The 17,167-nt window shown below is 29.8% G+C and overlaps 1 protein-coding gene across 5 annotated transcripts; it reads right to left on the bottom strand.

Annotated features, from left to right (window-relative positions):
• Positions 1–6,130: 6,130 nt before the first annotated feature.
• Positions 6,131–16,831, bottom strand: LOC113560603. Of its 5 annotated transcripts, none has more exons than XM_026966585.1 (6): positions 16,351–16,831; positions 13,369–13,575; positions 12,213–12,318; positions 10,407–10,535; positions 9,026–9,182; positions 6,131–7,296 (listed from the first exon to the last, which is right to left on the bottom strand). In XM_026966585.1, exons 1-6 carry the CDS (start codon positions 16,472–16,474, stop codon positions 7,048–7,050), a joined length of 972 nt encoding a protein of 323 aa, XP_026822386.1. In that variant the 5' UTR covers positions 16,475–16,831; the 3' UTR covers positions 6,131–7,047. The 5 variants fall into 5 exon arrangements, with proteins under 5 accessions (XP_026822386.1, XP_026822383.1, XP_026822382.1 ...); XM_026966582.2 differs by having other exon boundaries at positions 9,026–9,197; positions 13,369–13,572; positions 16,351–16,827; XM_026966581.1 differs by having other exon boundaries at positions 9,026–9,197; positions 16,351–16,825.
• Positions 16,832–17,167: the final 336 nt, after the last annotated feature.

The following is a 17,167-nucleotide window of genomic DNA, read 5'->3' as shown; positions in this document are numbered from 1 at the left end:
TTAGATACTTATGTTTAGCAATAAACATCAAACCTCGTGATTTTGGTAATAGCTTATTTAAAATATTTTCTATTATATCTAATTAATCAACTTTTTTTAGTTTTATTGAAAAAATAATCTATAGAGCTTAGAGTACTAAAGAAGCATCATTATATAGGTATAATACATAACTTGTATTATTAGATGACGAAAATTATATACAATTGTTATTGATATAGACATATAGTTAATATAGAGTTATTAGTTGACAGGGTTTGCCTAATATAAAATACACATACCTATAATGTATATATAAATACGGTAACGTAGAAATTAACAAAAAAAATTTATTCTAGGCTATCGAGGAAAAAGATTATTTTTAGCCATAAACCGTACGATAATTAATTTGAATCTTAATTTAAGTATTCATACATTATTTTTTTTAGCAAATCTAATAACTGTACCCTAAATAAAAACATTAAATTTTACAAGCAAGAAGGCTATTAGTATACTAGTTCTTACTAGCAGTGCTGCAACTACCGGGGGTACTAGGGGTGCACAAAACCCCCGGGCGACCGGGCCCTAAATTAATTAATAACAATAGGCCTATGGCTGAACTATTTGGAACCTTTTTTTCTAAATATTATTGTGGTTAGAATTTATTATACGTCTGATCAGAATGAAAAATGTTTAAACTATAGGAGCATTATTATTCAATAATGCTAATAATAACAGTTATGTACATTTAGAAATTAAATTAATTTTTTATTATCTAAAAATCGAAGGATTTTGTATAAAATTAATGTATGTAAAATAGTTTATCGCACTGCACCACCCGCCACAACACATTTCATAAAAGTATACTATATATTATAAGGTAATTTTTTAAGCATGCTCACCCCATTTTTATGATTAAATTATGTACTCATTCAAATCCTGAGTTTTGAAAATTTTTAAATGTAATTAAAGACGATAGTTTCGAATACTTAGATTTTTCACAACATTTTAGAAGTATTCTGTGGCGATAACAACATTGGCATTTCAAATGAGAACATATATTATGTTTTAAAGCAAAATGTGAATTAAGTAATTTTTCTGAAAATGTTGACGTATTATAATCGAAATTTGAATGAAAACTTCTGGAATTATTCTACTTTAAATATGTACTAAGGATTAAGGATAATAATCTATTATATAAAAATAATTACATTAACATTGGCATTTCAAATGAGAACATATATTGTGTTTTAAAGCAAAATGTGAATTAAGTAATTTTTCTGAAAATGTTGACGTATTATAATCGAAATTTGAATGAAAACTTCTGGAATTATTCTACTTTAAATATGTACTAAGGATTAAGGATAATAATCTATTATATAAAAATAATTTGTAAATGGATACGAGCTCGATAATTATAATTCTGTATGTAATACAAACTATTCGTTAATAATTACTACTTATTACGAAATGCTCATAGATTAATATTGCACCTGACAGTTTTCAAAACATGGACTATTATTATCATTCCTTTGTACTTAAAGTATAATAAATAACTCCGAAAGTTTTCGTTAAAATTTGGATTACAATACGTCAACATTTTCAGAAAAATTACCTGATTCACATTTTGTTTTAAAACATGAAACATATATGTTCTCATTTAAAAAAATAAAGTTGGTATTTCCACAAGAATACAAGATACTCCTTAAATGTTGTGAAAAATATAAGTTCTCGAAAATATCGTCTATAATTACATTTAAAAATTTAAAAATATCAAAATTTGAATATATACATAAATGCATAATTTAAGCATAAAAATGGAGTGAGCATATTTGAAAAATCACTTTGTGTAGTGACATTTATAACAACAATACAATAAGCACAAAAAATTAATGGTACAAGAAACATATTTTCATATTAAAAGTTTTATAGAAAACATTATTGATGTTTCCCAATTTCCCAATATCCCAATTTTATCCTAATGAAATTGTAAAATCAATAAACTGTTTTAGGAACTACTGGTCATTTTACTCCTCATCCATATATGTACAATAATGTATATAGCTACAAACAGAAAGTTATATTTTTAAGGATCTGTTAGGTATTTAGGTCCTTGGCTAAATGGTCCCTATTATATTTGCTTGCACACTCACCAATATATACCAAGTTGCGACACTGCTTACTAGTATACTTTTTTTAAACCTATAGTTTTTTTTAATTATTTGAACTCACAATTATATCAATTTCTCTCACATAAATTAATATAATATGTTCGTTAATTTTGATTCTAAAAACACATAAATGCCATAGAAACGTAATAATATTTTGCAAAAATCTGTGAAAAAATACTGCCGGGTTAGAACCTAGTCACAGTCATAAAAAACATTTTCGTCGTCAATTCAATAGTTTACCCATCTACCTAATACCTATATTAAGGTAATAAGGTAGATATTACGTGAGGCATATTTGGGAATTTTGTGCCCCAGGCAGTGGCGGATTAAGCAATTTGCCGCCTACAAGCAGGTCGTCTCAAATTATAATATAATAATATTATAAATACATTTTATTTTTCAAATACAGCAAATTTTCCGCTCCAATCACCTGATTATTTTTCTTGTAGGGTAACCCAACGCTGGCCCCAGGTAAGAAAAACCTAGGTACCGTATTATATCAAAATGCTATCTAAAATTCAAAATTTACCGCCCCTAAAAGTTTACCACCTGGAGCTCAAGCCCCTCTTACACCCCTAAATACGTCTCTGTTTACTAGTATAAGCTATATTTAATTCATTTAAAAATAACAAAACAAATAATAGATAACATTTATTTATACAGTTCGTAGCCCATCATGATGGAGTAATATTGCCATAGATATGGAACTTTTGCAACACAATATATACAATATAATAATAATATATTATCATTCAGTACATTGTCGGCTATTGTTGCATAATATTATAAAACACGATGTTTACCATTATATTACATATACGACGTATATACTTAAACAGTGTTTCGTAGGAAACCTACGCCGTCACACAGTGCTGTGAAAATCCACATGCAACGAATAGTGCGTGTGCAGGCATAGAATGGACAAAGAGTGTCTGTGAGTACAATAGATAATAAATTGCAAGCGAAATTTCGAAAAGTATTTTAAGTGTTCGAATATATATCTAACGACTGGTGGCAAAAAATTATACTGCGCCCCTGAATTTCGACGATATTATTCCTATGAAAAATTAAAATTAAATATATGCGATATGCGATATGCATGATATATAGGTAATATTATTACACTTAAATGTTATGTACAATATATCTTCATATCAGCACAAGTCTCAATTAGTTGATTAAAGTTGAATATTGATTTTTTGCTAATCAACTTTATTCGATAACTATAAATATAGAAACACAAATATTTAACTTACATATTTTTTTTTATATATATAACTCAACTAAGATTTATTATCAGTGTTTATTAGAATATGTACAAACGTACATTATTCATTTATCAGCATTAAGTATTTCTATAATTAATAAAAGAAATGTATTTATAAATAAGATAAATTTACTTTTATAAACGCTTTGAATAGAGTGACGTACGTCACGTTGTTGGTTCGCACGCAATTATAGGTAGTACTATCGTACTTGTCTATACTTGAGATTGGGTTTCTAACGCTGAGAACTGCGAGGATTTTCAGAATCGATGCTCGATATGGGGAGCCCCCCTCCAATGCTTTTGGGTTCATTTACCAAAAATAGAACACTTTAGGGCGTAAATCCATAAAACGTTTGGGCGTAATATTTTCCTTCGTGATGGCACGTTTGGGTACATATATTTTTTGCACATATTACTATTTTATACTAAACTTGAGCATATTTGAGCTTAACCACAAGACACCGCAAGGGAGGTATGCTCAATAGTCTTCCAAAAATAATTAAAGAATTTTTTTTTTTTTAATGTCCTAATTTAATTTTGTGTATTATGAATTTATTATTTATTAATATTATTGTTTATAATGATCTTTTCTATCAATTAAATTTTTTCCGCAAAACCTAGTCCTAATTTTTTTTTAATGTAATTTAATATATTTTTTTCAACTTAATGCCGCATTTTCCAATAATTAAGACGTGGTCTACTTAATATTATATTAAATTACACAAGACTTTCGATTATTAGTTACATTATTCAGTATTGTGCACAAAGGTGTTTTTATAAATGAGCCCAAACGTGTTAACAATTTTCAGATAATTTTTTTTAAACTGCGCCTTAACGGGTTATGGCCCTCGATAAAGTAATGAGACAAATATAATAATTTAACTTCTGAAAAATGGAAGATAGCGATTACCCTAATTCGGGCCATGCATCGAATACGTTTCATAAGTTTCTCACGCCTGCGACACGTCTTAGTTACTTTTGATCTGACCACATCTATTTTACATTTCATGTATACAGTTAGACAGAGACAGGTACCTACACTCTGACGCTGGGCATTCCAACTTTCAGTACCATTCGCATTCATTTTGGTCGTTAGGAAAACGCTATTTAAGTTAGGTACCACATATTATATTGCTTATATAATTAATTTTAATAATATAAAAGTAAAGTATTAATAACATAATCTTTTCGGGGACAAACCAAAGGAGGTTTTTATGGAGAGGGCAGTGGCATAATTATAGCGGGTGGGATAAACAACCCCAGACGCTTTTTTTTTTTTAGAATAACCATAATTAAATTGCCGTAAGCACTTAGCTTTAAAAGATTTTAAGATCAGAAATATTTTAAAATAAGAAATAAAAATTCATGGATATTATCATAGTTGAGATTTATTTTTATTTTACTAATATAAAACTTCGACAGCTCAACAATTACAATATATGACAAGAAAATTGTATAACTCATAGTTAAAAGATAACACTGATAAAATCTACACCTTACGTCTCTTTTTATCATTTGTAACTAAAACTTTTTACAAAAATAAATAATTTGAACGTGGTATGGACTGGTAATGAATGAAAACATAATATTATTTATTCTGTGGTATAAGGTATTAACTATTTTTCGAATATTATATTATATTACTATAAACTTTGAGCAATAAAACGAGTAATAATCATTAGTTTTGGATACTGAAACTTATAGGTACTATACCTGTTATAACACAAAATTTAATAATAAAAAACACCAGAAAATCCTATTTGACTTGAATTGCTTCAAATTATGATTGATTTCTTATTAAGGACTAAATATGACGTCTACATAATATTATGACTACATAGGTATTATTGTAGATAAATCAATAAATTATTTTAAATGTCGATTAAAATATATATCTATAAAACATTTTAAACAACGCTATACGTTTCAAATACTTTCCAACCCTGCTTGTCTGTTATCAGTCCAGTGATGGTTTATCCTAAAAATGGGCCTGTGTGCAAAACTAAAAAAAGGGCCTCTCCTACATCTTTTTATTCTAAATAATATAGATATACATAAATGTATATTTTATAACAATAATATCAGATTGAGAAAATGAGAACAATTATTTGAAATTGAAAACGATTTTTTTTTTTTTTTGAGAAACGTTGAGCAATAATAGGCACATATCGCACACATGTATGAGACGCCATGATAACTTATCACGTACCGATTAAACGCACCCACGACATTCTTCCATCCAGGATCATGCATCCACCACGAGGTGACAAGAAAGTGGCAGTCATTACTTTGATTTTACTCACACCTGCATGTACATCTCAATATGCAATTGCGTAAACCCGTTTGAATCCTCATCGATGAAAATTATTGATTGGTGCTTTGGCGCCTTATGCGTTTGATTTGCATCATCCTTCTATATTATATTATAATAATATTGTCAGTTTATAGGTCATCATCATTTAACGAATAGTGTTTGGCGGTATAACGATTGCCTGCAGTCGGCTGTAGAAATAAAACGTCGAAAACCATACCTTTATTCAATGTTAGTAGCACTCACCCGTCTGATATATTATATCATTATATAAATATCCGTTTAAACAAAAAAAAAAAAAAAAACCATAGGTGTATACCTAACATAAAAATATATTATACAATAGATAAAACATAAAAGTAAAGATAAACAAAATCTTCAGGAAAGGTAATAATTATACAAACATCTAGAAATCGTATATTTATTCGTTTTGTTTATCAATTAGCATCATATATATAAAGGTACATATAGGTACATAATTATTATTTATACATGTACAGATATATTTAACGGATGACGTTAAAAAACAACACGAGTTTAACGTTCACTTATAATATATCATCAGTCGTAGGTAACGTGCGCAGGTTAAATAATAGGCTGCGGTTTACGCACTAGCTAGGGACTCGCACGTATTTATCTATTTAGGTATAACTTATTATTACTACAATATCACATTGAATATCACTGATGATAATGAATATATCTATGTATATAAATAAAATGTATACGACGCGTACACAATACAATTAAATCGTGCAAAAATAACAAAAATACAAATAGGTACAAATACTGAACAACGAAAAAGAAAAGAAAAAAACGAACAAAACGCAATACAATAATAATCATCTCAAACGTTCAAACTCGCACGGCCATATACCCGTGTACGGGTATTATATACTACACATAATATAAGCGGTCGATGTGGAGTCAGTCGTACGGTACACAGTCGTCGGTCGTTTTATTCACATATTCGCCTATTATTTATATTATTACTATAGAGTATATATGTATTTGTATAGATTGGTACTTGGTAGGTAACGTACAGCACGAGAAGGGACAAAAAAAAAAAAAATTATAACAAAATACACAAAACAGTCATACAACGTCACATAATATTATATATATATATATATAAGTACATAGGACGGAATGTTATATTATCGTAATACCCCAGTCTGTATGCATAATGTGAGCAGTGATCTGTACAGTAGAGATCGCGAGACCGGCCGTACATTACAACACGATAATAATATACCATAATAATATAATATCTCGTGTGCACATATTATGTATGCGGTCTCGCGGACATCACGGAGGAAGGTCTACCCGAGTCGCAAGAACTCGCGATTCGTGTAGATCGGTTGCGTGAGAATGATTTCGTCGTTGGTCCGAGCGGTTGACGTGTCAGCGGTCGTCGTCAGCGTGACTTGGGTGACGGTCGTGAACGTCGAATAGTTAGGCGGGGCCGTGTTCATTTCCACTTCGTCGCTGATCGACAGGGACGGGTTCAACGAGCCGCGCAGGATTGTGCCCTGCCGGCCGAAGTGAATGGCGCCGTACTCGGGCGGAGGCTGACACACGAAAAAAAAAACCATATAATTGTCACAATAATAATATAATTAGCTGAGCAGTAGCAGACAAAACGCGCGTTAAGAGCCATTTTTTTGGACGCGGCGCGGTGGGACTTAACCGGAAAAACGGTGAGCTTAAAACGTTTAGTTTTTATTCAATATATTTCTATAATAATGCCTTGCTAGACAAAGAAGTTACACACTGTTTGTCTCAAATTTTTATATTAAATTATTTTTATATTTTGTATTAACAAGAAAATTAGAATCTCTTTATCTCTTAAGTCTAATTAATTTCAGAAATGTAGGAAATGCTACTCCTTTTAATATTCCTCTATGCACCTCTATCACACTTAACAAATCAATCAATCAGAAAACTAATGTATTTGCCTATGTGTTCGTGCTTCCCGCATTTATTAATATTTTTACCAATTCATGACTTAGATAGTACGTTTTTAAATGTATTTTCAATTGTGTAACTATAATTTAATTTTAATATATATATATTTCTCTCAAAAGATTGTAAATATAATAAATAAATAAAAGTAGTACTTCATTAAAGTTGTTTGTAATTAAAAAAAAAAAAAAAAACAATTCACAAATTCACACTATTCGCACTAAACATTACCCGAAATATTTTTTGGCATAAAGACGAAATCGATTGAAATGCTATAAAAATGAAATGACATTACATTAAGAATTAAATAATTAACTTAATAAAATGAAAATTGAATTTGTTAATTTTACGTTAGTTAAAATACAGTTAAGTTAATTGTTAATAATTAACAGAAATTTGCAGAATTCAGAAACTAACTAGTTAATCAGTTAATTGCTAGCCTTGCATTATAAGTATATCGGAACATAAATATGTATAATAAACGTCCTTGACGGGCGCATAACCTATATATAGCCGCGGTACAGGAAAGTTGTGAGGGTCGTATAAGGCTGAATAATAAATCAATGCGATTTGAAATAATAATTTAAGGACTGTGTTCTTAAATCCCTAGACTCTAGAGCTAAATGATTTATCGGACAATTTAAAGGTGGAAAAATCCCTCCTCTTATTACACGGTCATTCCACAATCAATACAGAGAAAATAGAAGCACTAGGTATATTAAATTAAACGGTGTTATACGATTGAGAACATTTTAATTTTTTAGTAACACGATTGAGAACGATTGTCGGCAAATCAAAGAAATAATATTTGTACCTTATATTCAAACGATTAAGAACAAATTTTTGTGCGATGTTGTCGTTTATCTACATTTTTAGCAAGCATTTTCCTACATATCACGCATGTAGTGATTTCTGTTTTGAAGGAAACTTAAACATAAACCGCGACAATAATGAAATCAATCGAAAACAATATTATCAAAGCCATACCCAGTAATGACTATGATCGTTTTATTTTTACAATTAATTCTTATTACGAGCTTAAACAAACCAAAGATATCATGACTTCTTGCAGTATCTAAAATTAACTGGAAGTACTAGGTAGAAAATTTAAATTATATCTTAAACTGACAAATAATTGATATTTGTATATTTTTTTTAATGACAAAAAAATCTAAATCAAATGTTACTAATATAGTAATATGTTGTATTAAAATTTAATATCAGATATACTATTTTGTATTTTTAATCAATGCAGTTGCATAAAAGTTAGCAGGTAAAAACGTTCTCAATCGCGTTATTACCCAAATTAAATACGTATGATGTAATAAAACGTACCTGATGGTTATTGGTGCATACACTTGTACTGCAGTCAGCAATAGGAACTTTACGGTCTTTTTCGATGTCGTCGTAACACGGCGGCCTGTTTTGCATTTTTTGCTTAATGAACTCGTTCAGTGAACTGTCACTAGCTACTCTGCTCATCGAATCGCATCTGCAAAAACTGCACCTGTAAAAATGCGGTTATGTTTCAGGGATTTTTTTCAGGTCTCGGCCAAGGGACCGTACGTTTATTGGCACAGTAAATATAAACTTAGTTCTATACATGTAATATAAGTATAGTCTGGGCTCCGTTTAAAAAAAGGTTATAGGCAAACCGAGTTTTTATTTTAAAATTTTATTTAGATAGATGTGTAAATGTGTTAAAACAACAGCAGACGATTGTAGAAAAAAAACTTTGACTTGTACGAACAAGTAATGGTAACCATACATAAAAAATTAAATGTACCTATAGGGATAAAGAAAAAGCTGTTTTAAATGTATATGATCGTTTAATTAACAATAAAATAAGTTTAATAAAGTACTTGAATATATTATTTAATAAAAATAAATTAAATAATTTTTAAAATTTTAAAATTATAAAATAGGTATAAAAATAATGATTTAATAAACAAATGTTTAATTTTTAACCATAAAAATCAAATATGTGTGGTTTTAAATTATAGGCATGGTCGAATAGCACGAAATTTTAGTCGAATTGCATTTCGGTTTGAAAAAAGTCTTAGTCGAACTGCACTCGACACTCGAGTAAAAAACAGGTAGTTGTCGAACTGCACTTGGACTCAAAAATGAGCTAACACATGATTTATATAGACAGCAGGTACGCTGTAGCGTTCGTAAACATAAGATTCGTAATATTTTTAACGTTTTAAAGGCGTGTTTCCATTATTCGTAATAAGTTTGAACTTACACGTGAACGTTCATAGTGGAAACCTACCTTAAATTTTAACTTCTTTTTTGAACGAGTGTAGATGTATAGTTCGACCACTACCTGTTTTTACAAGAATGCAATTCGACCATTTCTTTATAGGTACCTAATAATAAGTGCAATTCGACTATCCCGCGCGTAAATTATCGACTTTCTAATTTCCCTATTTAACATTAGAAAAAATGTGCGGTAAGAAATGAAAGTGTACGGTTTTGAGCGATACTCAAATGGTACTTAATTAGCCACTTTATGGCTAATACTTATAAAATATAAGGTCGGTGAATACTAATTCTTCTCACCTGATTAGATTTTAAATAATACCTACGTTTTTTTGGCACATTCCTTACCCACAAACATCCTTTGGTTTGTCCCCGACGAGATTATGTTATAAATACTTCAATTGTATATTATCACATTTATATAGGCAATATACTATATGTGGAATCTTACCTGAATAACGTTTTCCTAATGACCGCGACGAATGTAATGGCAAGGAAGACGAATGCGAACGACACTGAAAGAGTGTTGGCCAACTGAATGCCCAGCGTCGGAGTGTACCTGCCTCTATAAATCATCAAACTGTATAAATGAAATGTGAACTAAATGTGGTTAAATCAATCAACTACGACATGTCGCAGGAATGGAACACTTGGAACGTTTTCGATAGATGGCCCTGGGTCGAGTTAGGGTCAGCGAGATCGCCGAGATCTTCTATTTTTCAGAAGTAAAATTATTATTTGTCTCATTGCTACAATTTTTAAAATCGAAAACTGAATCTAAAGTATAGGTAAACGGCCGTAGCCATTTTCCTCCAAAAACGAGATACCGTTTTCCTCCAAAAAAAATAAAAGGTTGATTTCCATTTTCCTCCACATTATTTTTGACTAAAATTATGACTATTTTTCTCCAAGATTTTAGCCAGTGTCGCAGTGTTGCGTTCTGAATTATAAAGATAGAATATGGTTAGGATCACAGTTTACGCGTATCTGTTGATTAAATTATGGTCGCTTGATTTATAGGTATGTAATTACAAAAAGTAAAATAGTTATTCATATTATGTCTAATTTTTATTTTCTTTAAACAGGTATTCATTTGTTGCTTAAAATGTCCTATAGTTATAAAAAAATATATATAATGTTATATACTGTGGTGATTTTACTATAGCTTATAATTTTTTTTTAATTTAAGATTCTGACAACGAATAATGATTTTATTATTTTATTAATTGGAGGAAAATGGTCAAGAATTATTTTTAATTTTTTTTGGAGGAAAATGGACCCGCCCAGGTAAATACGGTATAGTCTGCCTACCTATTAGTAGAGCCCAACTTAGGAAATATGGATCCACGTCAATATAATTTTAGGAGCTTTTAGTATTTATTCGATTTACCTAATTCAAAAAACATAGTGAACATTAAAATAACAATAATTGCATTAGTAAATAAAATTTTTATTTACTAACCATAAATTAATTGTTAATACTTGTATAATATGTAAATATAATTATTAACTATCTATAGATAGTTATAATATAATGTTAGTACAAATAAAAAATATTAATTAATGTTTACTGATATACACCATGTAAATTCTTGTAACGAAAACAATAATATCATAAAATTTTACAGTGCCACTTTAATATTTAATCATCAAAAGGGGCCCAGGGCTGCACCCCCTCCCTAAGTTGGGCTCTACCTATGAGACTACTTATATATGTGTAAAACTAACTACGTCACTCTGTTTATTACGTTTATGAAAATATATTGATCTCTTATTTATACATACATTTCTTTTATAATAATTAGAGAAAGACTTAATACTGATAAATGTATAACGTACGCTTGTAAAATATATTCTAATAAACATTGATAACAATTAATCTTAAATTGAGTTATATATAAAAATAAAGTATGAATATTAAAGATTTGTGTATTCTCTATATTTATATTTATCGAAAAAAGTTGATTAGTAAAAATCAATATGCAACTCTAATCAACTGATTGAAACTCGTGCTGATATGAAGAGATATAGTAGATAACATTTAAGTGTATGTATAGGTTTTTTTAATAGTACCATTGATTTTATAATATACAATTTATTATAAAATCAATGATAGTACCTATATCATGCGTATTATATTTAATTCTATTTTTTCATAAAATATGGTCGAAATTCAGGGATACAGTAAAAATTTTCGTTACCAGCCGTTATGTATTCGAATACTCATACTTTTCGATTTATTATCTATCATACTCACAGACACTCTTCGTCCATTCCAGGCCTGCATACGCACAAACCGTTGAAGCAAAATGTGGCATGTGGATTTTCACAGCATTGTGTGACGGCGCAGCTTTCTTGAAACACTGTATATAGGTACATATAAAGATAAAAATTGTATTATTGAATATATAACAACGTATTGTATGGTAATGTATTATTATTGTTATTGTATTGTGTCCGAAAAGTCACATATCCATTGGCTACGAACTGTATGATGTATGAATAAATGTTACCTATACTATTCGTTTTATATTCAATTTAAATGAACTAATAGTGTTAATAGTACTTATATTTAGGTAGATAATCAAACTATTGATTTGACGATGAAAACGTTTTTGTATGACTGTGATTAACTTCCCAAACATTTTTTCACAGATTTTTGTAAAATATTATTACGTCTCTATGGTATAACAATCAAAATCAACGGACTTGTTTGAATTTGTGTGTTGAAATTACTAAAAAAAAAAAGGAATTTAATAATATTTTTCCAGATTTTAAACTAGGTGACCACAATGACATAATGTAATTCTTGATCGTAGAAAGCAATCTTGTTTTAATTTAGATTATTATTGGATTTTTCGGAAATTATAATAATAAAATTAATATAGGAATATTCAAATCTAGATTCAAAATACTAAGGTTAAAGATCATCTTTTTTCTTCGATAACCTAGGATATATTTTTACAGTTAATTTCTGCGTCACTCAAGAAGGACTTTGATTTTTCAGACTACAAAATCATTTTTTTTTTAAACCTTTTATAATTGTTTACCTTATAATGTCCTAATTAATTTTTCTTTTAAGTTTCTCAAAAATGATTTAACATTTTACTCATATAAAAAGATCAAAATTACTGCTGGTATTCTCCTAAGTCCTGAACACCCCTTCCTTCTAAATATATTTATAAAGAATAATAGATATACTCAATAAAGATTTTTAACAGTAAAAAATTACAATTTATTAAAATAAATTCAAAAACATAATTTAAACAATTCAAAAATTCATCTAACAGATAGGGAAATAGATCAAATACGCTCTTTTCGAGGGACGTGATGCTTAGGTGCATAATATATTAATATACAAATCGATATGGATATTCAATATAGGTATCATACACGAATCGGATATGACTTACGCGAACATAGGCGACAGTAGGTAGTATCAGAAGTCTTGTTGAGTACTTGATAAAAATTCTCGTCGCACACACACAGGTGATTTTCGCACCTGGTGAAACCAAATTCAGATGGGCATTGCAGGCTGTCGTTACAATGGTACACAGGCGGTATATCCGATAACACAAAACGCACCATATTCGTCGGTTCGTGTGATATTTCCGCCACTGCTGTAAAAAATAATGATGTTTGAAATATTTTAATACGATAAAAATAATTATTTTAATATTAAGAGTGTATAATAATTACAATTATTTGCCATTAGGAGTGTCATAATTCGCGAATATAAATAAATATGCCAGTTGGTTCCTATCTACGATTACATATCTGTGTATAATAAATGGACTTAAAACACAATATTTGTTTAAATTTTATTACACAGGTATTGAGCGATTGGGCCACAAATGTATACACCGATAAGAAAATATCCAAATATATTATAACATTTATTAATTTTAGTATCTTTATAATTTTAACATTTATATTATGCTTCTTTAAAATTGTGGTTAAATTCCTGGATGCCCTTCATAAGGAGTAGAACTGGAAAATTATTATACGTATGAACAGAATATATTGGAGCATGCTCAGTGCTCACCCTCCATAACGAATTTATATTTTTAGAATTTTTAAGTACCATTACTTAGAATACTCGTATCTATATTTAAAGATCATATTTTCAAATAGTTACTTGGATTGCTTAAAACCTCGAAGAATAGTATTTTATGGCAATAATAACTTATTTTTTTAAATTGTAACCTTTTTTTTAAGATGATGTACATTTTTTAATTTTATATTTAATTATTTTATTGTTAAGTAGATAATATTTTTGAAATAATAGAAGAAAATAATTGTTAAATCAACATTTTTGTAGTTTCTGAGTATCTAATTAAATTTAATTCATAATAATGGTTAATTATAAAATTGTGTACTTAATAATTAATTTATTAGTATTAATTATTCTCATTTTAAAACAGCATAGCTGCCCCTGCATATATTCTTAATCTGTTATTATGGACTAAACATGGTAGGAACTATTAAAGTGTAATACGAGTAGCTAATTTAGTTTCAATTTAAAAAAAAATTATCTTCTGAAAAATCTGTAAAACAAATTGGTAGTTTGATTCAAAAAAAAGTACCTATCAGGATACTCCTTAAGTTGTATAAAAAATATTATTTAAAAAAATGATTTCTAAGTACAATTCAAAAACCAAAGTTTTAATAAATTCGTTGTTGAAAGAAAACGGGGAAGGAGGGCGTTGAGAGCTGAGTATGTTTGGTGAATGAACTGTATATGTTTATATTATATGCGTAACCTTCAAGATTCGACTATAAGCTATATACATTACCTGGTTGCAGTTTAATATATTTTTAGTCGGAACCACCAATACACTGACCAGCTCAACGGTGCCGTTACACAATATTAGTAAGGATAATATAGTTAGTAAAAATAATTTAACTTATTAGTCTTAAATATTAGTTATTATTTATTTATACGTACCTATTTTTAAAGTTACCTATTACGTCTTATTATAAATTTTGTAGTATATTACACGCATTTTAAACAAATCTAAATTACATAGGTATATAAATAGACAATATTATATTGGCATATTGCATAGGTTATATTAAATTGAAAATTATTGTCTTACAATCAAACAGAGGCTAGATTTAAGGAAAATTTATAGTGTGGGAATAAGTTCTCCCCCTGTAATTCCTAGACCCTAGTTGTAACGAGAGTGTAACGCACTATACAATCTACAACGGTAAAAAAATTGAAGATAATGAAGTTTATGATTTAAGATAATCATTATTGGTTATATCTACTTGATTAACAATTAAAATTATACATTTTAGTCAGCAAATGTTCAACAAATCACCCTTTTTCCCACCAACACTGCACCAAAAATTCTGTATTGAAAATCACTTCAGTTATTGTCTATAAATACTGATTGTGAAATTAATCTAGCCTGATGCAGTAGCGCCGTCTATATAATATATTAATATGTTTTAAGTATTACAAACTTCATTATACATTGATAATTACAGACAAAATATTCTTAATCGTAGGTATGCATACTCACATAATGATATAATATGGACCTATAGCGGTACTTGGTATCGACAAGTTTTTTACTCGTGATTATTACTGAACATTTTTTTTTGTGAAAAAAGAATATTGCCCGAAAAATTGTAAAAAACTACGAACCCGCGAATTGGGTTATCTAAATACTATTATAAATGTAATCTAATATATTATATTATAGGCAAGATTATTACGCTGCGCGTCTTTCTGCAGAAACATTGTACCGGATTAACGCTATAATACCAGCTATGACTTTTTTTATCGTTGCATAATAATATACACACAAAAAATTATCAACACGCAGTGCACGGGTTAGTGAACTTCAGTACTTACCCATGTGAACAACAATATTTAACATGATAATTCGTATTCATGCGGACATGTCCCGGAAAAAAATCGCGATGGCACCTATATGCACCGCGTGTACACGTGTTATATTGCTTATATATAGTAACTATACGCATATATACAGCAGTTCAAGGTTTGAAATCTTCAGAGATATATGGCTTGGTTATGTGGGTATTAGGTGCTTTTTAATCCCGTTCGTTTTACGCACAACATAGACTAATTATAATTTATGACACTGTCGGGTCGCATATTAGTATGATACGCATTATCTGCGTTCGATGACATCTGGCGAACTTCGCCGAGGCCATACCCTGAACTTGATTGACTTGTATGGAAGGCTGACGAAGTATAATCGCTGCACAGGACGTATTTTATTTATACGACGAGTATAATATACGATATGAATACGTCTACCGCGTTTTCCGACCGAAAAAAAATGTCTCGACAATCGACGAACGCCAGCACGGGAAAATCAGAATCCGATTACGATACAGTACAATAAAGATCGACTTACCGGTTTCGTCGTCGGGTGACGTTCCCTGCGGCGCCGCCGTGGCGGCGGAAAACGCCGAACAGACGAACATTGCCAACGTCGGGACCATCGCAGAGATCATAATCATTTGCGGTGTCGTCGGCATGACGAGAGAACGGAATGAAAAAATCCTAAATGTAATATGTAATAACGGCAAAGGCGCGTGTCAAAAAATAAATAAATCACATTACACTATACTGTCAAAACGGTCGAACACTCGGACATGCGTACGCGTCTACATCGGGCGGCCAGAGCGCGACCTGTTGCTCATCATGATGTGCGGTCCGAGCAGTAGGCGACTATACTATTAGTGTATCGAGCTTGAGATATCGCGACGGAACTCTCGTCGTCGAGTGGTGTGTACTATGAGTTGCGTATATATTATAATATTATATCGCGATAATATTATTATTTATTAAATACACACGAAATATGCGCGGTGCACATGTGTACAATACTGCTCTCTATAATATTATTATCATTATTATAATATATACACTGAGACGACTGATTCGGAGGTAGGAAAACACATAATTGGTCTATAACCGAGATAATAAAAGCCGAAGAGCTCCGAATGATGATTACATATATATATATATATACATGAGTTTATGTTTTATACATTATACGTCATAATATGCATAAGCATTAGCACATAATATAAAACAAACAATTAAAACGAACTGTTACCTACAAAAGGTTTTAGTCCGTTCGATAAGTCATAAGTGTACTGCTATACCGTATATGTAAATTGCAGTATTGTACTGCGGCACATTGATAATTCGTATTATTATAATAA

This window comes from Rhopalosiphum maidis, chromosome 1, assembly GCF_003676215.2.
Source record: "Rhopalosiphum maidis isolate BTI-1 chromosome 1, ASM367621v3, whole genome shotgun sequence".
NCBI classification, from domain to species: Eukaryota; Metazoa; Arthropoda; class Insecta; order Hemiptera; family Aphididae; genus Rhopalosiphum; species Rhopalosiphum maidis.
Note: the sequence above shows the minus strand (reverse complement) of the source record. Positions and strands in the feature narration are given on the sequence as shown.